The sequence below is a fragment of the Aethalodelphis obliquidens genome, unplaced genomic scaffold (genome assembly GCF_003676395.1).
Source record: "Aethalodelphis obliquidens isolate GAN/ISIS:26980383/991018 unplaced genomic scaffold, ASM367639v1 scaffold2, whole genome shotgun sequence".
Lineage (NCBI taxonomy): Eukaryota > Metazoa > Chordata > Mammalia > Artiodactyla > Delphinidae > Aethalodelphis > Aethalodelphis obliquidens.
The window spans coordinates 74,177,277-74,200,812 of NW_020837946.1; the positions used below are offsets into that span (position 1 = coordinate 74,177,277).

Sequence of the window (23,536 nt, forward strand, 5' to 3'; positions counted from 1 at the left end):
TAAAGCACACGCCAAAAGCACAGACTATAAGTCAAAATGCGATTTGTCAAAGTAAGATCTTAATATGATACAGGTTAGAAATAAATAATTAAACCACTGATGTTCTGATACGGAATTAGTGAGGAGAGCTAAGCCCACACTGAGACCAGGTGGCAGGTGACATCCCTTTGTTCTATCTATAGCTTTGGCTATTCCTCTCTCTCTTCCACCTGGATAAGTACAAAATTAGCATGCACCAGGCATTCTTCACTCCCCCAAAGGGTTTATATCTCTAACACTGCTTTAAAGACTGATATTCTTTCCAAAATGTTGACATAAGCCAGTTGGGCAGTTACGGATTTTTTAAAGCCCACGTTACCAAGTTTTAAAAAATCTAGATTTCTCTTAAAACAGAATTTGTAAACCACTTGACACTAGTTTATTAACTCACTTCCAAACTGAGGACAATTTAACAAAAGACCAGAAAGTATATAGTAAATAAAAAGGCCAAGCCACAAAGACAACTATCAAAAATATAAGAAAATCTAGTCAGTGAAAGTTGGAGTTGTCAAGGAACTGTGAGCAAGGAGACGGATACTGCTCCATGTATTATGCCTTCTTTTTCCTACCTCTTCACCTCTTTCAGCCTGGGTTCCTTCAAATCAGCATAAAATCTCATCCAAGACTCTCCCATTAACCACCCAAATATGGTCCCTAGATTCTGAGTTCCCTGCATCAGATGCTGTTTTCATTCACTGATGCCCACTGCCTACAGAATTCAAACTTAACTCCTTAGCATAGTATACCTGATCCTCTAGGATCCTGGCCCTGTTTGCCACTCCACACCTCTACATCACACTACATAAAGTGTGATGCTCACATTCTATACAACTGCTTCCTGTACTCCGTGTGCCTTCATGCCTTTGGCCACAATGTCCTTCCACATCCTCCCTCACTGACCTCACCTAGCTATACTACTCCACCTTAAAATTTGGTAAAGTATTGCTTCCTTACGGAAGCTTTTCTAGGTCTCCACAACCACCTTAGGTATATGCCTCTTGTAGAATTTCTCACATGTATGGCAAACCATTGATTTCAGTGCCTGTATTCCCCGAAGAGCTTTTGGAGGAAAAGAAACATTTTGCATTATTCTGTGTATCTCCAGGACCTATCAAGTTGCCTGGATTTTACATGGTGCTAATATATGGTTACTGAATAGATACATAAATAAATAAAATTGCTAGTCGCAGAAAAAAAAAACTAAGAATACTATCCTAACTAGAAACATATGAATCTACACATTATTTCAACTTGCTATGCAAATCCCAAGACTAATACATTAAGGCCAATCTTGATGAAGAAAGTCAGAATTAATGAAAAGAAAACCTTAGAAAGGGCTGGTACTCAGTTTTACTGTCTACACAGACGTGACAATCATACAGCTTAAGCCTAGACCTAGAGTAGGCACACTTCAATTCAGAGGTAACACATGTCAACATTCAGTCAGCTTCTTCCCAAGAATCAGAAATCAGGAAGTTCAGCAGTGTTTACGTGGAAATGTGTTTGTTTGTTATGTTTTTCCCATCTGAGTCCCGGATGGACTCAAAGGCTATGAGGTGAAATGTAGGCTGGTCAAGAAGCCCTGCAGGGCTTCCCTGGTGGCGCAGTGGTTGAGAGTCCGCCTGCCGATGCAGGGGACACGGGTTCGTGCCCTGGTCTGGGAAGATCCCACATGCCGTGGAGCGGCTGGGCCCGTGAGCCATGGCCGCTGAGCCTGCGCGTCCGGAGCCTGTGCTCCGCAACGGGAGAGGCCACAACAGTGAGAGGCCCACGTACAGGAAAAAAAAAAAGAAGCCCTGCAGTTTTGGGAGGAGCAGCTTCAGCAGCAGAAACATGAGGCTGAAATTCAACTACTGCTTATAAGCCATTTTCCAACATTTCTTCAGAAGCTCTCACAGCTCATGCATTGATGGAAAATAAGGCTTTTCACGGTTTCCCTTTCATAGATTGATCAAACGTACATACAGAGACCACCCAGGTGGATCCAAGGGCTCCTCAGTGCTACAACGGTACAGAGTTTTCTGGAGGACCCCTGTTTTATTCTGGACACAAGGATCCTGGACATAAGGAAACCTGAAAGCAATGAGAGTGGTCACAATCCACTGGACAAGGGAGAGAAGCACTCCGTGCTTCAGTGGCTGCTGCTTCCTCCAGCCCTTGGAAACGTCCCTCCCTGTGGAGCTGGAGGATGGATTTGAAGGTCTGGGGTAACTTAACCTCCCCAAGGCCGCCTTCAGCCCTCACACGCTGACGGAGATCTTCTCACTCAGATTGACTACCCTACACGCAGTGCCATAGGTCTCTCTGAGTTGCGAGTTAGGAAAACGTTCATGGCACCTGGTTTTAATATGTGCCTCTGCCCCATCGTAGACAAGGCACAATTTCTATATGAAATACAGGTAGTAGAGGTGGAGATCAGAGCATGTTTTTTCTCCCCAGCTCTCTACTACTCAGTAGCCTTCTACGTTCCTGTCACTTCGCTGGTTCTGCTCCGCATTCCTGAGACTTGCTTTCACCTCGTTTCTGGGTGGCACTGCTCTCTGCTTTGTAGCTGCTGTTGCAGTCGGAAGAACAATTTCAATAAGAGCTGACAGGATCAGGCCCCTGTGGTGTCTCTAAAATTTCAAGTTCAGTTTCTGTGAAAAATGCTTACAATGCCATAATTCAAACAGAATTAAGAGGAGTAAATAGTCTGAAATTTGTAGCTCAAAATGTGCACGTAGTGAGGGAAGACCACCTACTCACAATCGGATGGCCCGGGAGCACTGGGGGAGGGTGGCATCACGGAGAGCCACCCAGCACACAGAAGGCCCTCAGAAACAATCACATGCGCTCAAAGGCTTGAAGATACTTGAATAACAAAAAGGGGACCTAAGTTTACCCACCCCTCCTGCCATGAAATATAAGGAACCTGCAATGGAAAGACACAAATAAAAATGACTGCTTTTATGTGTGGAAAAAAAAAAGGGGTGGGGGGGAGAAGATAAGTTTCAGACAAAAGTCTAAATCGAAATGTATGGGGTAAGTTAATGATGTTCACTTTTGTCGGGGTTGGAGAGGAGAAAGGGCCAAAGTTACGTTAAGCAGCAAATGTAGCAAATTAAAATAAACTTCAGAGAATTAGGTATTTAACTGCATCTAGGTATTTAGATATTTTAAATATTACTCTAAATTGTATGTTTGTTTCATTATATTTGTGTTAATAATGTTTACGCTTGGCTCCTTTTAAATAAGATCTTTTGCTACTTAAAAAAATAGACATAATTGAGGGGCGAAATGTTCTTCTCTCTTTTTTCATACTGAAGGATCGTGAAGACATGAGTTTTACCCAAAAGAGACAAGAAAAAGGAATACACAAATAGAAGATAGAGGGAAACGATAAAAATACATATTAATCCTGCTTTACACCAAACGTGTTTCTTATAACCCCCGTGTACTGTTATTTATTTTTTTTAATGTTTTTTGAAGAGGCAACTATTGAAAAGGATAATTTGGGTTTATATTATTCTCTTAAGGGGACAAGAGCAGTGAATTTGTCTGATTTGTAAATCCTGAGGGTATTCAGATTACTTTTTAAATAATAATGTATTTACACCCCTTCTTTTGCCAAAACAGATTTGAGTTAACTACTGAGGTACAATGTTTTGCACACAAAAAATTATCGAGAGAGAGAGAGAGAGAGAGAGAGAGAGAGAAAACCCTCTGGAGCCTCTTCTCGGCTGACTTTCAGTCACAATTTGTCCTCTGCAAGGATAGGGAAAACTGCATGAAATCCTAAGCCCACTCATTACTGTATTTCTCAGGTTAAAAATGAGAAGAATTTAAAACACCTGGGAAATAGGAAGTTTCTGGTTTACTGAGAGGCTTCGGAGTTACCTATCCCAAGTCAGTTCAGAGTTGTGTATTAATCATCTTTGACATAAAGACCTAAAGTACAAGTTATTTGACTTGTTCTTAACCTGACAGCTGCTCATCTAATCCTTGTGCTCTTTTATCATTTTCTAATCAAAGACTTATTCTTCTGAATAGACAGTAAATTACACACTGGTAATACTTTTCCAGTGAATGCAAGACTACCTCTTTGGTTTGGGATAGTAGAGAAGCAGTACTTATACAAGTTGTGTGGGAAGTCAGTTGTGTGTGTGTGTGTGTGTGTATTTAATGTGCAAAGCTGAGTTTGTTTTAAAGTAAGTGATTGTGTGGTTCATATCTTCTGTGGGTGGATAAAATGATCTAAGGAGGGTTTTACTAATGTAAAGTGTGATATGAATAAGTATTAACAGTAATAATGAAACCAGTTTGAAATTTACATTCGAAAATAGTGGTTTATTTAGCACCAGAGAATATAATCTACCAAGGTTTCATTTATAAGAACTATGTACCAATGCCTTTTTTCAGTTTTTCTATATTACGTTACCAGGGCTTGGTTGTAGAATTTCTAGTTGAAACTAACATAGGGGGGTTTTAATTGAAGAGATGCTTTTATTACTGCTATTTCTTGTGAGGGTAGATACCAGCCTGGCCTTCTGTTACACTAAGAAAGCCGCTGTGTGTCATGTGCAGAGCAATTAAAAATGGATTTGACTCTTGTTTTTCTCTTTCTTCCTTTTTCTAAATGTTTATCTGTGCAAAGACTCTTGAACCCCTTGAAAGAATTCTAGAAAACATGCTAGAGTGGGTAGATCAGTGGGTACCTGGAGACTGTGCCGACAGATCCGTGAGGCGTTACACTGTCATACAACAAAGTAGCAAGAAAAACAGCTCCTGAAGGCCAATCACTATACCTTTTTAATTTCCTATTTATTTCCCCCTATTCCAATGGCAATTATTTCCTTCTCCCTTTCTTTCCAAAAATGATCTAAGAGACTATATTTCTGAAGGAGAACCACTTTGAGACAACTGTACTGGATAGTTACTTTAAGCTTTGATAAACATTTCTTGGGAGTCTGTTTTCCCAATGTCTCTAAAACAAAAGTAGAAAATCTCTCAAACTTTTAAGTCTTAACTGTAAACTGTGATTAATTAGTTTCATTTCTAAAATTTTTTTTAATTCACCATTAATATAAAGAATATAAAAATAAAATGTTACTAAGAAGTGTATAATTTCATGTATTGGTATAAAACAGATCCATCTATTTAAAAGACTATAATTAACATGAATATTTAGTCTGAAGATTGGCTTTCGACCCAAGCAGATGATATGTACTAGGTTTTTAGCAAGTTTAAACAAATCAGAGAATAATGACAATAATAGCATTTGAGACTCACAGCCTAATTTTAATCTCCCTATACAGGTAAAACTAGTAGATATGCCATTGTTTTGTGGTGTCCAAAGAAACAAAATAAATTTTCACCTGTAAAAAGAAAAATAACTTAAAAATATGGTTTATTGATGGCTAAGGCTGTGACAATACATATATTTTGATCTAAGCAGCTAACATGACTATAAAATTTAACTCTATGAAATTTGGTTCCTGGATCTTTTTTTAAATTCACCTTTTCAAAACTTTGTGGCTCTTCATGTTACTAAGGAATGAAATACCCATTGTATTAGGTGAAAAGAGCAAGGTATTACTATTACCTAAGAAATGGAAGGGGGAGCAAATAAAAGTGTACATAAAATATACACATATGCATACACATGCACACACAATGAAAGGATATACCAAAATTATATTTTTTAAAATGTTATCTTTAAGGAAAAAGAGGACATGTGGTGGAGTGAACAGGGAGAGAAGCTAGCCTCATTTGAATAGTCTTTGTTTTCATTTTGACTTTGAAGCCCTGTATTTTACATAAATTTTTCTTAAAAAGCCCAGCTTTAAAAAGGTAAATCCCTAAAGATCTAAAGCAAAATTAAAATGATTTTATGTACTGAGTTGATGGCATAACCACACTGAAAGACACTATGTAAAGTAGCTTTAAAAGACAGTAATTTATCTATATATTCCCATTGGCATATACTCTAAAACAATAATAACAACAACAAAAAACAAAAATCTTAAACTGGTTTCAGTAATAATATTTTTGGAGGTATGATTGAAGAGATTAAATAAAAGCCATGTACTCATGAATTTAAAGTATAATTATGTCTAAGAATTCATCATATTTTTCTTCTTTAAGCAAAAAACTTTTCTTAACTCTTTCTACAGAAAAACCTAGAAATGACCAATCAGTAGCAATGAACATCCGTAGGAAATAGATTATGGTCTCATTACCGTTCCCCACAGGAAGGAGTCAAAGCTTATTGGAGAAATGGCTGCTTCCAGGTCTAGGTCAGGAAAGTTACAAGATTAATCTAGATTATCTTGTCATAGCAGATAGCACAGAAGTCATCGTAGACCATTAACAGCTTATCAAAAAGGCCCAGGAGGGCTTCCCTGGTGGCGCAGTGGTTGAGAGTCCGCCTGCTGATGCAGGGGACACGGGTTCGTGCCCCAGTCCGGGAAGATCCCACATGCCGCGGAGCGGCTGGGCCCGTGAGCCATGGCCGCTGAGCCTGCGCATCCGGAGCCTGTGCTCCGCAACAGGAGAGGCCCACAACAGTGAGAGGCCCGCGTACCGCAAAAAAAAAAAAAAAAGGCTCAGGAACCAATTTGAGATGGTGCCCATGGGCCAGAAAAGAGTAGTTTGAACATCAGTAACTCTAATAGATTGACACAAATCAAATATATTTAAAATCATGAGTTTAACTTATAATCAAAAAAATCTCATCACATTTGGAGGATAACAGAAAACTAACTCATTATTATTGAAAACTAGCATAAAAATGGAAAGAATCAAGCATTTATCCAGAAATTTTATACAAAAATGTACCTCAAGGTAGGCAAAGAGTCGATACAGGGAAATTATAACTATTCCAACTAATAAATGAAGTTGGAATGACAGAGTTAGAGAAGTACCATTTTAACCTCTTAACCTCTAATGACATACTGAAATTGATCTAGGCAATAATTATGACTGATTAAAAATAGAGGCAAGAAGACTTGTGATAGAAATTCACACCACCACCTATAAAATATTTTTGACAAAACAATTTGATCCAGCCTCCTTGTAACTTATCACTAAAGATGTCCCACCTCCTCCCCTTCCAATAAACTATGCTTCCTATTTTTCTTGCTTTTGTAATGTCCTGTCTCTTAAATCTGGGATGCCCCTGTGATTCACTTTAATTAACAGCATGTGGTAGAAATGACATTGTGTGACTTTCAAGTCTAGGTCAGAAGAAGCCTTGCATTTGAGACTTGGTCTCTTGGTACTCATTGGGGTAAGCCAGGCACCACATAAGAAGTCTATGTAAAAGTCCAACCCAGCTGTGTGGAAAAGCCACAGTGAGAGAGAGATGCAAGACCAGCCCCCAGCTATTCCAGCCTTCTCAGCCCAGGAGCCAGACATGTAGGTAAGAAAGCTTTCAGAAGACTCCAGCTTCAGCCACCAACGCACTGCAACGACAGGAGGGATCCCAGGTGAAAAACACCCAGCTAACCCCATCCATCCTCAAAACTCTGCGAGAGTCCATTGATGTTTTAAGGCACTAAGTTTGGGTGTTGTTTCTTTTTTCAGCAACAGATTAATGGGACAAGTCTAACATGTACGGGAAATACAGGGGGAACTGTTAAACAAAACCATGAGGAAACAAGGGAAGGGATGGGAAACCTATTATAAAAAGAATGAATTGGTATATATAAACCTTAACTAGGATTTTGTTTGTTTTATGGGTTTATTTTTTAATCAGGAGCAAATTAAGGTAACGACACTATAGTTGACATGTGATCATGACCAGGTATTTGGCCTTAAGGAATTACTGTTAAACATTTTAAGTGTGGTTGTATTTTAAAGAAACTTCTTAACTTTAAAGATACAGACCAAAACATCCATGGATGAAATATTTGTTATCTGGGGGCTGGAGGGTAGCAAATAGGAGTATAGATGAAATTAAGCCATGAGTTTATGTGTTGAAACTGGAAGTTCATTTTATTATTCTCATTACTTCTGCATATGTCTTAGTAAAAATGCATATAATTTGTTGAACTATCAATATTTGGCTATTTTTTGTTAAAGTATATAATGGACTTAAAACCTAATGCTAGCTGAAAGAAGCCATGATGTTATAATCTTTAAAGTTTTTTTTTTTTTTTTTTTAGCCAAGGAAAAAAATTACTTTCACATCCCCACATGTCCAAAATATTGATCTAGATATTTAACTTTGCTTCCCCTTCTCCTGGGAAATAGGGATCATGATATCTCATTCCAGTGTATATGCTGAGTTTGATCAACTAAGACAATTTATGGGAAAAAAATGTTTTGAAAACCATACTCTGCTACACAAATGCAAAACATTATTCGAAGTAAGGATCATGTGTTTGGCCCAATATTTGGAATATATGCAGTGAACTCTCTCAAAACCTGAAAGCTAAGAACTCTGTCCTTAGTGCATTTAGCCCTAATACCAGGTACAGTGCTTAGAAAATGGAAATTCCATGAAGATTTTTTGGATGAAGGCATAAACTGGAGGAAAGAGGGCATGGAGATTTTGGATACACTTGCTTTTGCCTTTGATTCTGCATCTTTTTAACAAGGGTCAACTGAGCAACAAGAGTGTGAGAGGTAAGTGTCTTGCTGTGAACCTACCAGAACTATTTGTTCAAACACCATATACACTACACACCCTTCTACTGGTGAATTTCAGCACTGTTTTTAAGCTTTTATATGCAGAGTACAATGTGAATTACTATCTCATACACTACACCTGATCAAATCTACTTTTGTATGCTTTTGATTTTCTTAAAAAAAAAAAAACTAATTATAAGAGAATAAAAGCCTGGTATTTAATGCATGCTGGTCAAGTGAGCAATAAACAATTGCAAACTTTCCTAGAGGCTATTTTGCCCTGTCTCATCATCAGGAAGCTAAAGCATATGTTGGATGTTGGCCTGGATGGACACAAATGTGTCCTATTTATTCAAGGTTTCCTTTGGAGCCACAATTTATAAGTTTTGTTTCTTAGGGGTACATGTCAAACTTCATTTAGCATTTGTTGGTATCCAGATACACTGAAGAGCAAAAAGGCAGCATTCGGGGGTAAAATATATGCCTGCTATATGAGCAATAATGTCAGTTTCATTTATGTAACTCACAGAAAACAAGAGGAGAAATACAATGGAAAAGCTGACAGTAGGAAATCAAGATAAAAATTATTCACTTAATTTATAAGTGTAAAACTGCATGTGGACAGGGAAAATACTAAAACAAATAGGTTTTAAATCATGTCTAAGAAGTGGATAATTTTAGAGGAAGTTCTTTTAAAATGTGCTCCTTAAATTTCAAACATTATATACTTATGTGAAGCATGTTTGTATGCACAATATTTTCCTTTCTCCTGAGAATGTTTTGCAAATTTTCTGGAAGAATCTGCAAATTTTAAATATACAAGGGACATTTGTGGAACCAGTGCTTCGCTTTAGAACATTTTTGTGAAAAGTTGAAGTCTGATGGTCGATACAATATGCATAAAATTGACCCAGATAAAACAATTAAAATTTAAATAATTTTATACTTATAAAGTTATTTTACATTTATTATTCATTTGAAGCTCAAAACACTTCATGAGCAAAACATTATAAGCCTAAATTCATAGATGTGTAATGTGACTCAATAAAGTTTGCAATCCTAAGTCATCTACTTCCATATTATTGACTGCTTCCACTACACTACGGTACTCTGGAAAGCAGTTTCCAAGTATGACTGTGATGCTTACAACTGTGAGACAAGTTATCATGCCACTTTCAACATATCTTTTCTAAGACTGAACTCAGGATGAGTTCAGCTTAGCTTAGTTCATTCACTTTCAATGCTCTATTTTACTCCATTATGAGAATATACTATAGGTTACTTATTCGTCTCTTGATAGATATTTGAATTATTTCTCTTTTTGAAGTTATTCCCAGTGCTGCAGTAAACTTTTTGTACATATCTCCTGGTTGCCACACATAAGAGTTTCTCTGGGACATAGACTTAAAATGATGATAAATTACTAACCCAGTGGTTCAAAAAAGAAAAATCAAGTTGAGTATTACAGAAGTAGAGTAAATGTCAGCATATAACTCCAATATGGTTATTTATTTATAAATTACTTACCTGTACTATTGTACTTATAGACGTTTAAACCATATGTAAAAACAGACATTTCTAAGGAATTTGCTAGAAACAGGTCTAAGGAAAAGTTCTAATATGTTCTTCCTACCCCCAGTGGATGGTCTTGTGCAACCCTGGAGGCTGCTCACACAACCACTTTAGAATCACCATAACAACCTCACAAGAACTGCATTAAGAAACACAGAGACGAACTTGCATAATGGTACTGCTGTTTTGTTTGTAAGTCCACACTATTCAGTTATGTATTCAATCTATTTCTGTTCTGAAGAGATTAATGTGTCTGTCCAAATTTAAAGTAGATAATACCCAATTGTAGTTCAACAACTGTGTTTGCAAATAATGTAAATGAGGATTAAAGGCACCATCTTTATATCTGACTTATGTTCCAAGAACTCAATGGAAAAACAAAAATGAAAACATAAGACTAAAAAAAAAAAAAAATCACCTTTATGTTATTGGGTAATTGATTTTTTTTAAGCTTTCAAAGTAGATAAAATCAACACCTTAAAAGACTTGTCTTTAACCCAGGCTTTCTTTTATTGACGTATATGGTTGCGGGTGCATGCCTAGAGGAATAATAGTTTGTTCCTAACAAAAGAGTCTGGATTCCACAATATGCCTTTTGCCAGAGGCCTCATTCCCCAAAGCTCACAGCTAACTGCATCTCCTGCTGTACCTGTAACAATTTAATTGTATAAGTCAGCCTAGTCAAGCATCTCCGGCTCATGACTGGGAGACATGAAATTCATTGTCATTATTGTCCCTGTCATTTTGGATCATTATATCCTGCTGCAGAATTTTCCTCACTTCAGTGCATTTTTACCTCCAGGAGCCAGGGATTATAGCTGAGGTTGGGGGGGGCGTGGGGGCAGGACCATGAGCTGCATTTACCTCAGGGGGGCCAGAGATTAAATTGGCTTTGCTCTCTCACGAGCTGAATTCATCTATTTGTATGCTGTGAGTTTTAGGTTGGAATAAACATGAATATTCTAGTGAAACCTGGGCTTTAATTCCCCCTTTGAAACATGGCTGTAACCAACTTCTATTTACACTAGGAAAGCCAATGTAATTTCTCGTAGGTTGCTATTTTCATATGTGCATAAGGAATACTTAAGGGCATCATCGGGTACGAAATAACAGACATCTCTCTCTGTCACCGCCTGGACTCTCAGAAGGAAGAATTTAAAGCTGTAATTTTGTTCTCCAGTTTCATCTTACAGAAGTTTAATGGGGGTATCTAATGGTTTTAAATATTTAATGATTTTTAATTATGTCTCATTTTCTGTGCACTGGATTGGATGACTGAAGTCCAACTAGAATGGCACCAAAGATCTTCTTTGGGAGCAGGGAGATTGAAGTAAAGTTGACGGAGGAAGCCCAAGTAAGTTTCTGAGGAAACTGGCTCGCCCTCCACAGCTGGCTCACATAACCTCACAGCCTGCCAAGTCACCCGAGCCTGTCGTGCCTTAAATACTTTTTGCTGACGTGGGAGAGTTGCACCAGTCACAACACTCTCTACGTGGAGACCCCCTGATCAGTGGTAATGGCCACGGACAGGGTCCAGCTGGTGGATCTCTGGTAGGATATGGAAAGGAGCAGAGAGGAAATACTAGGACACGTCTCAGGCAGAAAACCAGTGAGGCGACTATATTGCTTTCTCTAACAGAATATAAGAAGAAAAAATAACCTAGTGTGTCACTTCCTATCCCAACTTTCACTTCAAATGGATCTTACTGAGAAATTTGACATTTACTTTGTCTATACTGAAAAAAATGGTAGTTATTCCTCCACATATGTGAGTTTGTTTCTCAGAGTTTAACAAAATATGGCAATGGATCGTACCTATGCCAAGCACAGAAGTGCCACTATAATTACTACATTTAAAAGCATGTGGTCAAAGACGTAAACTTCTAGTTATAAGATAAATAAGTCCTGGGGATGTAATGTACAGTATAGTGACTATAGCTAATAATACTGTATGGTATATTGGAAAGTTGCTGAGAAATCTTAAAACCCCTCATCATATGGAAAAAAAAGTTTGTAATGACGTATGGTGATAGATGCTAACTAGACTTACTGTGGTGATCGTTTGGCAATATACACAAATATTGAATCACTATGTTGTATACCCGAAACCAACATAATGTTATATGTAAATTATCCCTCAATAAAAAAAAAAGATAAAAAGTAAAAAAAAAATGTATGTGGAATTTATCTTATTCCCTTTGTGGACTTCTGTGGAGGAAAAGACTTTGCCTTAATCCTATGCAATGATCATCACTATTTTTTTTAGCATAAACTGTTTGCATGAATAATTAAGAAAAATTTTTTGACCTTTGTACATTTTGTACTTCAGAGGGAATATCTTACAGACCTAACATCTCAGTTTTGAAAGAATCTTAAAGATGGACTCAGTCACTGGTCCCTCCATGTTAATGGTGATGTTTAGTAGTCTGTCTGACTATATTTTCACACCATTATTTTTTCATTTTTCACTGGTACTGAAGTAACTGTGTGATGGATAACTAATCAGAGTTGTTAATTGGCAAAATTTCTTGTAGATTTTAAAAGTTCATTTAGTTACTTGTGCCACTTTTTCATTATGATCAAGATTCTCCCAAGGTGGGAATTATAAAAATTATTATTTCTGTTCACTTTTAAATGGTTAAATTTATGTTATGTAAATTTCACCTCAATAAATTATTTTTTTAAGTTAAAAAAAGTTATTTTGTGTAGCCCAAATGCATTTTGAAATCATTTGGGAGACTGTTACTACATTCTCATAATGATTATTTAAGAAGAAGAGTATTTGTTGCTGTTGTTGTTGTCAAGAAATGTTTATCTTATAAATTACAATGTTTAGACTTCAATTGCAATGGTATATGCTTAGGAAGTATATTTTCCTCTCTGAAATACTTTGGTAGCAGGATAATAATGTTATTTTTCTGGTTGAAGGGTGAGCCATCCCTTCCTTTCTCTGAGCACACATTTATTACATTTAATTCCTTTACTATATGTTCCTTTCTACCTTATTTCTATATTGGTATTTAATTTGTTCATCACACCATTAGCTTTAACAAGAGTTGCCCTATCTGTGAATACAGCTGTGAAACCATAGAACTACACTGTTTCACATTGTTGTTTTGTCTTGCCTCAGGCATGACGTAGTTGGACCTGCATCATTTCAGAACAAGATTTAAAAAGAAATTATTTCCAGTGACTAGAATTATTTTTACTTTTTCAAGACTTGGGCTTCACAATCAATTTTCAAATATCAAACTGAAATTATTTTAAATAATAATTTTTAACTTTTCAATAGCTAAACTCCTAATTTTGCAACCTGTAACAAGCTATGAAAGCCAATTCTAGATAAAAGAAATTCTTCTTCCTCTTGATTCTAATAGGATAGTGTTTCTCCTGCAGTATATGACACAGATTTCCCTTGGTTTCTCCATGTAGAATTGTTAAGAATCTATAATTCATAACAATATCAAACCAACATAACACAGATGGCACAAATTCAGATATGACAGCCACTAATATTCCTCTCAAGGAGGTTCAGATATGCACAAGCTAAAAAAATAAAAGTAACAAATAAAAGTAGTTCGTGTTCAATATATCACATGGTAGAGAAAATGGCCAAGTTCTTGAGAGAGCTTGCAAGGGAGGGATTGAAACTAAGAGGCAAAGGGCACAAACACTTTCAGGTCAGGATGGGCAGGGGGCCATTTGCAGAGTGCCTTTTTATTCCTCCTGGATCAAAAACCTCTTTAATATAGTCACCCAACAAACTACAGTGGATTAACATTAAGGGTCTGAAGCAGAGAAAGAATATTCACAGTTAAGATTGTCCCTTAACATGTAGGCTCAGTCAGGGGCACCAAAAAAGTAGTTAAGTGCCCCCCACCCCGTGGTGTTTAGATGCTGGAAGGCACTGGAAACTGTGAATTTTCTAGCTTTTAATGTTTGTCTAAGACCCTTAACATTTTTCTAATATTGTTGCTCCTAACACATCTTCTTGGGTTTATCCCCGTTGCCCCATCTGCACGTACACATTTTGCATTCATATATGAAAGCCTGAAAGACAGCTAAATTGATTCAGAAACCTAACAGTGAGAAGAAGAAAAAAAGGTAGGGGTAGCCTTAAGGATATCCCATGTTATGAAGTATAAATAACAAAGTCTCCTGGGAAAACAAAACAACAAAAACACTTCTTCATGTTAAGAGTTTAGATAGCTAACACTAAATACAGAAGATCACATAGTAGGGGTAAAAAAACCTCACTGACCCTATAGGGCCTTCGTGCCACAAAATTTCTAAGACTTTTTGAACATGTATAATTATCTGTGTCCAGCTATTTCTTTATAAATAGACATCCTTGGACTACTTTTAAAATCCATTCACCCTTTAAAACTATAGTAAAACTTCACAAATGGCTTTTCCTGTGTTGTTTTGTATTGTATTGTGGTCCATCTGGAGATATATTAAGTGGTTAGTTCCTTCAAATAAAAGTGTACAAAATTGTATTGTCCACACACGCACACAAACACAAAGAATGAACACTGAACACGTGGCCAATGGGTACTAGATAATGTCACTGTTAGAAAACATCTAACAACAATAAAATAAGCATTAAAACCTGAGGGACTGGTTTAACAGATGCAATGTTCATCTACCTTCTCACATAAATTATATGTTCAAGAATTGTGCCCTGTGCGAAATACAAACATGTCAATTTCAGCCCAGGGGCATTTTTCTCTAGGTTTATAACCCCTTGAAAATAGAGGTTTCATCTAGAAAACCTAACAGATCCTCAGCTGCTTTCAACATTATAATATATTCATAAGGCAAGTGTTCACTGGCAAACATAACAAATTAAATGGCATGAAGGTGGTGACCAAATACATAATGATGGAAAATGGACCAAACCAACCATGAGATACAAAGTCGAAATCAAAGAAGAAAAGGAATATGCAAAAACAAGCAATATTAAAAGCAAAACACTATGTGGAGTGTGCGCACGTACGTTTGTGTGTTGTGTAAGATTAACATTAATTAGGATGCAAAACTGTCTCGTTAAGAATATGCTGTAAGGGTCACGAGTGGGAGAAAAGTATCTTGTCAAAAAAAAAAAAAATCACATACCATCATAGTAGACAATTGCTCCTACCAGTTTATCCTTCTGGAGCATTGGGAAATGCTCAAGGGCTCTTGATTTGCTGAGGACGTAACTGCTTTTCAGGCAATTACTTCCAGCAACCAGATCATACAGCTTGATTCCCACCCAGTAGTAAGGTAACTGCCACCACCTACAGCATAAATAGGGGAAAAGGTTTCTTTAGAAACAGAGTATAACATTATAGAATGTCACTTTAAGATACAAGACGCTTTTTATTAAGAAAAGCAAAGTATACCTAGAAGTGTACTGCAAAAGAAACAAGAGAAGGGCCTGCCTGTTCTGACAACAGCCCAGCTGAATTATAAAAGTAAATGGATCATCTCTAAGGCAGTGGTTCTGGACCTGACTGCATATTAGATTTTCTGGGGAGCATCAAAAATAAATATAGATGCCTGGGCCTCGTGCTTCTAGGGATCAATTTAACTAGACTAGGGCAAAGATCAGAGTGACTCTAATGTACACCCAGGGTAGAGAATCATTGGCTTAAGATATCCTAAGAAATCTATGATAAAATATAGACAAAAATTATAAAATCTGCTTCCAGGCCCCACAAGACTCATGCAGCTAGCAGAGTTACATAATTCTGTATTTCCTACCACCTGTATTCCATCTTAAGTCAACTTGATGGATAGCTCTAACAACATTTAGAAAATTGGGTTTAATAACTTTTGATTATTTGACACCTCCAAACCAAATTTCAGTTTTGGTTAACTTGGAAATTTAAAATGACACAAAATGGCTTAGGGTTTGGAGTTGATATATGTCAGTTCAGATTTGGCAGCAGGATTCTTTCTGGCTCTGCATTTTAGTCTGCAAATGACCCTCTTATGTTCCCCAGTGCAAATGTAGTTGCTCCTGTATATACTCTCAGAAACTGGAGTAAAAAACTACTAATTATAGTGCAGAACACAACCTCCTTTGCCTTCAAGAGCTAGCCCTTAGAGGTGGGTCAGCAGAGACTAATATAGGAAAAGTCACACTTTTTAAAATGCAACAAAGGAAAATATTTCAAAAGGATGAAAGATTAGGACTAATTAAAACTACATTAAGAAATACACATTGAGGAACTATTTTCATTGAAACTTTGTTCTATTGACCTCAGATAAGCAAAGAGTATACAGATGATACCAAAAGGCTTACTTGTAAATTGGGAGCATTATAGGCAACGGAGCTGATAAATGGGGAGCAATTTCTAGTAGGTTGGCACGCTCATGAAGGGCTTCTTTTACCATCCTGTACTGAAAAGCAAAACAGAGAAAATTAGTTTGGCAATAACAGATCATAATATTTTCAAATGGCAAATAGACACCCTGCCAACTGATTGATACACAGAAACCTCTCTACCTCTGAGCAAGGATAGCTCCCTCCTAATCAAATTTCTAATAATACATCATGCTGTCAACCTGAAAGATTTTTTAGAAACCTTAAACTGTATTTGCATAGGAGAAAAACATGCTGTCAGAGTTCCCAGGTGTAAGATATTTTCCTGACTTGAGTTACAAGATTATTGTAACAATTTATCTTGCATTCTCTGTATTGTCCCTTTTCTCAGTCCCCCATTATATTTTCTCATGTAAGAGATAACAGATTGTTCAGATTCATGTTAAACGTTTCCTTCTTGCCTCCACTAGCCCGAGCAGACATGATACTTAAGAGTTGCACAGTATTTTACAGACTATCATTAAAAAGCTTTTGTCTTTAGTCCTCATTACACCTCTCTGAAGGCCCCGCATTACTATCATAATACTAATTTTACAAAGAAGAAAACCGAGGCTCATAGAAATTAAATAAATAAGCTGAAACACATCACAAGTCATCTGATTCTAAACCCTATGCTCTTTTCTTCACATCCATCATGATGCTAAACAGACACATAAGAAAAGGGGACAGATTCAAAACTGACAATGTCAAGTAAGTGCTGCTGTGTTTTTCATGTACGAAAAGCAGATAGGGAGTTCAGTTGATTTTTTTTTTTTTTTTAACTCCTCTGGGAAATGTCATCTTCCACACTGCCTTGGCAGTTTTCAAATGGTGGCAGACTGGACACAACAGAGTGTGACATAAAAAAAAGCATGACTCAGATCATCTTCTCCTTAAGAATATGTCAGTGACAATATGCAGTATGATTGCATCTGCAGTTAAGAGGATCAGTTTAATATTCCTCATGTATTACAACACAGTTCCCTTGAAACTGCTTGGGAAGTAGCAATTTGGTGGCCATTGGCGGGGAAAACAACAAAACAAAACAATCACAATTGTTAAAAGTAACACATCCAGGGCTTCCCTGGTGGCGCAGTGGTTGGGAGTCCGCCTGCCGATGCAGGGGACATGGGTTCGTGCCCTGGTCCGGGAAGATCCCACATGCCGCGGAGTGGCTGGGCCCGTGAGCCATGGCCGCTGAGCCTGCGCGTCCGGAGCTTGAGCTCCGCAACAGGAGAGGCCGTGGCAGTAGGAGGCCCGCGTACCGAGAATAAAAAGTAACACATCCGAAAGTGATTTTGTAAATCTGCTACTTTGACATGCCTGTGTAGAAAAAACCCCTGATTACCCATAAACATAATGCTACAGGAAAAAAAATGGCACACCTCTCCTGAAAGACACTCCAGCAGAATACACTAAATAGGTATTTCCAATAGGAAGGAATGTTAAAAGCCATAAAAAAAAAAAAAAAAAAAAACTGATTTAATTGGGTAGAAAAAAGCACAGTCGCAATTTTTGTTTAACAACTAGCATACACAATTACCTGCTCAATATCCAACTTCATGATAGCCTTCTGAAGATATCTCACACCACCATGGATCAATTTAGTGCTTCTGCTGCTGGTCCCTGATGAGAAATCATCTCTTTCTACAAGGGCTGTTTTTAGTCCTGTGTAACCAGAAAACCAAATTAACTTCTTAAATTACACAATTTGTATGTAATTCATTAAAGGCACTTCTCCAGGGTAGAGACAGTCACAAGAAAAATTACTCTGAACATGGATAAATTTGTATTCCAAGTGCAGTACGCTGTCTATATTATAATGAAGAGATTTTAGTCTCTTCCTGGGGGAAAAGTCAAACCAGAACTAGAAGCATATTAAACTGTGAATGAATCACAGCTAGAAAATATTACAGTGCAATTTCAGGGCAGTAACATACACTGGTGTGTTTCGAGGGTCGAAGGGGAGTCTGGCACCCATCTTTAACCATGTAGAGTTAACTCAGTATTGTTACCGATGCCTTCTGGAACTCACATTCATCCCTCACTACGAGAGTCCAGACATGTGCCAGCCTCTCAACTCCAGTCAACTCTGATGCAGCGACTGTGAATCGAGACTAGCCCTCTATGTGCCGGTTCCTATTTCTGGAGTGGTGTGAAAGTGGGTATAAAATGGGAAAAGAGATCAAAGATATCGAAACAGAAGAAGAAAGAAGAGAATAACCTCTGATGCTGAGGAGTTTACAGTCTAACTGAAGACACGCAAGCACAATATTGTAGAACTACAAAGAAAAACACAAGCCAGGACAAATGAACCCAGTACAGAGTATCCGTGAGTAAAGAAAAGACAATATTCTTGGTAAAGGTGAGGCTGGACAAAGACAAGTCAGTTCTAAAAATCATCCCTCCCAACCTGGCTTTCTTTGAGGGTTGCAATAAATCTCTTGGGAATGAAATCAGTTTTGTTTTGTTTTCTTGCAGAGACACCCCTGCCTCTTCAGGACTGGGAGGACCAACATTACTACAAGTTCCATACACTAGTTAGATATGAAATCCAAAATTTCAAAAGACCCGAAGTATACATCAGCACCAAGCCAGAAGAAATTTTCATGGCCTGCCATACTCTTGGGGGATGAGAGAATGTCATAGAATCCAATTACAATGAGAATATGTAACTGGAGCAGTTTGGGCTCACAAAGCTCATATAAGAGAACTTGTGCATGTATTCAATTCAGAGCCATTTATTACATTTAATACCAAAGGGTCGTTTTTATAACTTCTAACAGTTTAAATATCGTACCCAAATGTCATCATAAAATCAGGGCAATTCCCTTGACTCAAAAGGACAAAATATTTGGAAACTGTGGAGAGAAAAGTAGAGAACTTTGATTCAAGGGCAAAAACTGCTAATGCTCTAATGAACTAGCAAAATAACACAGAAATTACAGATATCATAGACCCAGGTCACTCTTTTTAAGCATTTATGCCAGAAAAAGATGTGTAAAATTCTCAACTATGAAAACTCTAGCAATGCTTAGTAAATTTAGTACAGGATGTATTAAACACACAGAAAAATACATCATATTAGTGCATATTTTTTGAGAGCCTAAGTGCCAGGTAAAGTGCTGGTGTTAGAAATGAAATAGACATAGACCAAGCTGTCAAGCAGCTCCCAACCCAGAGAGGCAAGTGAACAAAATGAAGCACAGTTTCATAGGTGCTGCATTTGAAAATGCAGAGGACTCTTTATCCTAAAGTGAGTCAAAAATTAAATTCAGAATATAAACCCCAAATTGCTTAGTCGAGATTACATTTGCAATCTCTCTTACAATGCACTGTCTTGGTGAGCTCTATCACCTTTTCTTAGTAAGTCCGACACAGAGAGTTCTTCTTCCAGTACTAAAATATACCATTTTTCTTCAGTTGAAGATCAGATGAGGAAGTTGACTTTCAAATGGCATTTAAGAGCTGAATTATTTAGAACACACCTCTCTTCCAGTCTTGGAATCAGTCATGGCATTAAGATGCCCACACCATTCGAGGCAGGGACATAAAACTGAGAGGGGATAAGCAGCTTTCCCATCCAGCCTATGGCTCCTACCTGCCCAAAGGTACCCACAGCCTGTGGGAGAAGATGCCTTAGTGCCCAGTTAGCCCCACCTCCTAGTATGTAATCCCCTACCCTGGAGTGTGGGCTTAGCTAGTGCCTTGCTTCCAACCAACAGAATACAGCCACGATGGTGGCAGGCCACGTCCATGGTTAGGTTACAAGAGACTGCGACTTCCTCCTGGATAAAGCAACCTGTCTTGTTCTGAGTCAAGGAACCAACAGAGCCCCTGGTCAACAGGTCACAAGGAACTGAGGCCTCAGTCCAGTAACTTGTGAGGATCTGAATCCTGCCAACCTCCATGTGAGTTGCTAGGAAGCACTGCAGCTTGTGAGAGACTGTGACACAATTCCCTGTGTGAACAACAACTACAGCCAAGGTAGTTATTTTAATTGTATCTGGGATGGGGTCTTGGAGAAAGGCTGAGTCAACAGAGGAGGATGTGTTCAGATGGGTAGAGGGCAGGAGCAAGGGAATTATCACTGGCAAAGATCAGCTTAAGCAAGAGAAGGCAAATGACTGAAATGGCCCAGCTTATTTAGGGTCTGCTTGTCACTCAGGGGCTGGAGTGTGGGGAGACCTTCTAGGAGAACCACACAGCGTGAGGGGGGCGATAGTGAGTCTAGCCTCAGAAGGCAGAAGACGGTAATTGGAGAGTGATATGAAGAGAGAATTTTATGGGTGTGTGTTATCAGGATGGGTTTTTTTTTCTTTCCCAAACTGACACAGTGTGAGGCAGGCAACTACTCTAGGAATTAGCAAGCCATCTCAGGAGGATATTTCAGGATATTTAAGTGAGAGCTAACACTTTAAAGCCTCAAAACTGCTTTTGCAAGAATTGGACATTTAAAAAAGTTATTCACATGTACTTATGTGAAAAACCTTAGTGAATACCAACAAAAGTTAAAATGGGCTTCTCTGTCAAACCAGGCTGTTTCTTCTTGTCCCATTATTTCCAGTGTCATATCGTCAAGCTACCCACCAGAACTTCTGAAGGGAAGTGATACTGCTCCTTCCAGAGCAAAATAAAAAATAAAAATTTAGTCTCTAAATGTATAGCTAAATTGATATATTAAAGTACCATGTAACCTAAAAGTATTACCAAAAGTTTTTGAAACCTTAAAAAGAAAACATTTTAAAAATTTCAACTGCTTTTATGCTAAACGTTCTGGATTTCTCGTTTTTGTTGGATGAGAATAATAGAATGAGGAAGGAGGAAAGTACTGCAAAATCAAGACATTATTAGAAGTTACAACCGCTTTTGCCTTAACTGATTAACCGACTACAGCAAAGACAATGAAATTGTTTGAAGTCTTATAATGATCTTGCATGATTCCGTTACCTAAGATGTTCCTTCCTGTTTCACCTCTCAAAAATCCAAACTTTTTTTCCACCTCCAGTCTGAAAATAAGAGTTTAGTTTGTTTTGTTTTGTTTCAGTATAAAGCAAGGAAGTGAAGAGAGAGCACTGTTTTATCTTCTCAAAGAGAATGAAGAGTACTTTTTTAAAATTTTTATTGGAGTATAGCTGATTTACAATGTTGTGTTCGTTTCAGGTGTACAGCAAAGTAAATCAGTTATAGATATACATATATCCACTCTTTTTTAGATTCTTTTCCATAGAGTACTCTGCACTCCCTTACAGAGTATTGAGTAGAGTTCTCTGTGCTATATAGTAGTAGGTCCTTATTAGTTATCTATTTTATATATAGTAGTGTGTATATGTCAATCTCAGTGTCCCAATTTATCCCTCCCCCATCCCTTTCCCGCCTGGTAACCATAAGATTGTTTTCTACATCTGTGACTCTCTTTCTGTTTTGTAAATAAGTTTATTTTTACCATTTTTTTTAAGATTCCACATATAGGCAATATCATATGATATTTGTCTTTGAACAGTATTTTTAAGTGACATTCAATGCTAACATTTTGCATCTTAGGTAAAATAATTAAATTTGAAGGAGACCGAAAATAATGCATCCAGGCTTCCAGCAACTGTGCCTAGCTGGATGTGAGGCACTGGGGAAGATCTTTCCTCAGAGTGGAAAGAATGACCTCCCCACATGCCCACCAGTGAAGGGCTGGCCTCTGTACGTGTATGATAATTCACTAAACTTGTTCAAGATTTTATAAGGAATAGCTTTTGCTTGTTTCTTTTCTTTTCAGAAGTTACTTTTTATGGAAAGCAATATGTTCTATCACTGCTGAGATGAACCAGAACATTTGGGAGTGGTATGATTATTTGATTTTTTGTTTTTATAATTGATTGCTTTTCGTAGTTACTCTCATGAATTTCACTGCAGTGGTAAAGTATTAATATTTGGAGTGAGATTACTCTGAAATTCTTTGGTGGAAGAACAAGATTAGTTATAGCAGAAGAAGAGAGTCAACTTGAAATCTACCTTTCAGTCATACTCAGCCCATCTCTGAAGTTAAAGTTGTACCTTTTGGGTGGGGTCAGGGATGTGAATGAAATACAGCTCTTCACAGACTTGCCTTTTCTGCCCTGAGCGGGAATGTCTAGCTGCCAGGCACTTCCAACTAAACCAATTCATGGATCAAGACAGTTGGATGAATACAGAGGGATAATTACTATCTAAGGGGAGGAATGGTACGACATTTAACTTTTACAACATGAAATAGAACAGAAGCATAGTTTAATACCTTTTACTGATTATCTTATGCATGCAAACACACTCAATATAATAAATGCAGAGAAGTAAAGAGAACAAAATAAAACCCTCCTGTAACCACACTACTCAGAGATAACCACAGTTGACATTCGGGTGTTTAAATGTTCACATTTTCTGTGCATGTATGTAATCACATACGCACATTTTTACCAAAATAGGATCATATGATACATTCCAGTTTTTTCATTTAACATTATTTATTGTAAACATCTCTCCAGTGTCAATACATCTTTTTCTATAATTTCACTTTTAATGTGTGCATAGTAATACATTAAATATTTACAATGATTTATTTATTCAATTCCCTGTTTTTGAACATTTGGGTTATTTCCTACCTTCGCTATCACAGTACTGCAAGATTGTATTTTTATTTAAACTCTCTGCATCTTTATTTCATTATAATAAATTTTCAGATATGGCATTATTTAACTATTTTTAAATAGAAAGGGCAGAGTAATAGCTATGAAATAACTACCAGAGGCACCCAGGTAATAACACACAAATCAAAAAGTTTAGACACTCTGTACATTAGTATCAATTTCTCTAAAAAATAACACACCTGTAAAGCTGCAAAGCAACCCTGGCTTGTTAACCCTCATGATCAGGATTCTATGCTTTAAGCCTAGTATTTTCTAACAGTGAATGTTAACATTTTACAGAACTATA

The 23,536-nt window shown here is 37.4% G+C and overlaps 1 protein-coding gene across 7 annotated transcripts in view; it reads right to left on the bottom strand.

The window, feature by feature from the left end:
* Window positions 1–23,536, bottom strand: part of GPD2 (glycerol-3-phosphate dehydrogenase 2) — a 133,519-nt gene that overhangs the window by 49,380 nt on the left and 60,603 nt on the right. For 6 of the 7 annotated variants that reach the window (XR_003438033.1, XM_027131040.1, XM_027131006.1 and 3 more), the window contains exons 4-6: window positions 18,117–18,241; window positions 16,514–16,611; window positions 15,340–15,503 (exon numbers count right to left, since the gene is read on the bottom strand). Coding sequence is in view for 6 of the 7 variants with exons in the window: in XM_027131040.1 (XP_026986841.1) it covers window positions 15,340–15,503; window positions 16,514–16,611; window positions 18,117–18,241 (387 nt within the window). In the remaining variant the exon portion in view is untranslated. Of the gene's footprint in view, window positions 1–15,339; window positions 15,504–16,513; window positions 16,612–18,116; window positions 18,242–23,536 lie in introns of those variants that run through there. The other variant, XM_027131053.1, reaches the window with a different exon arrangement.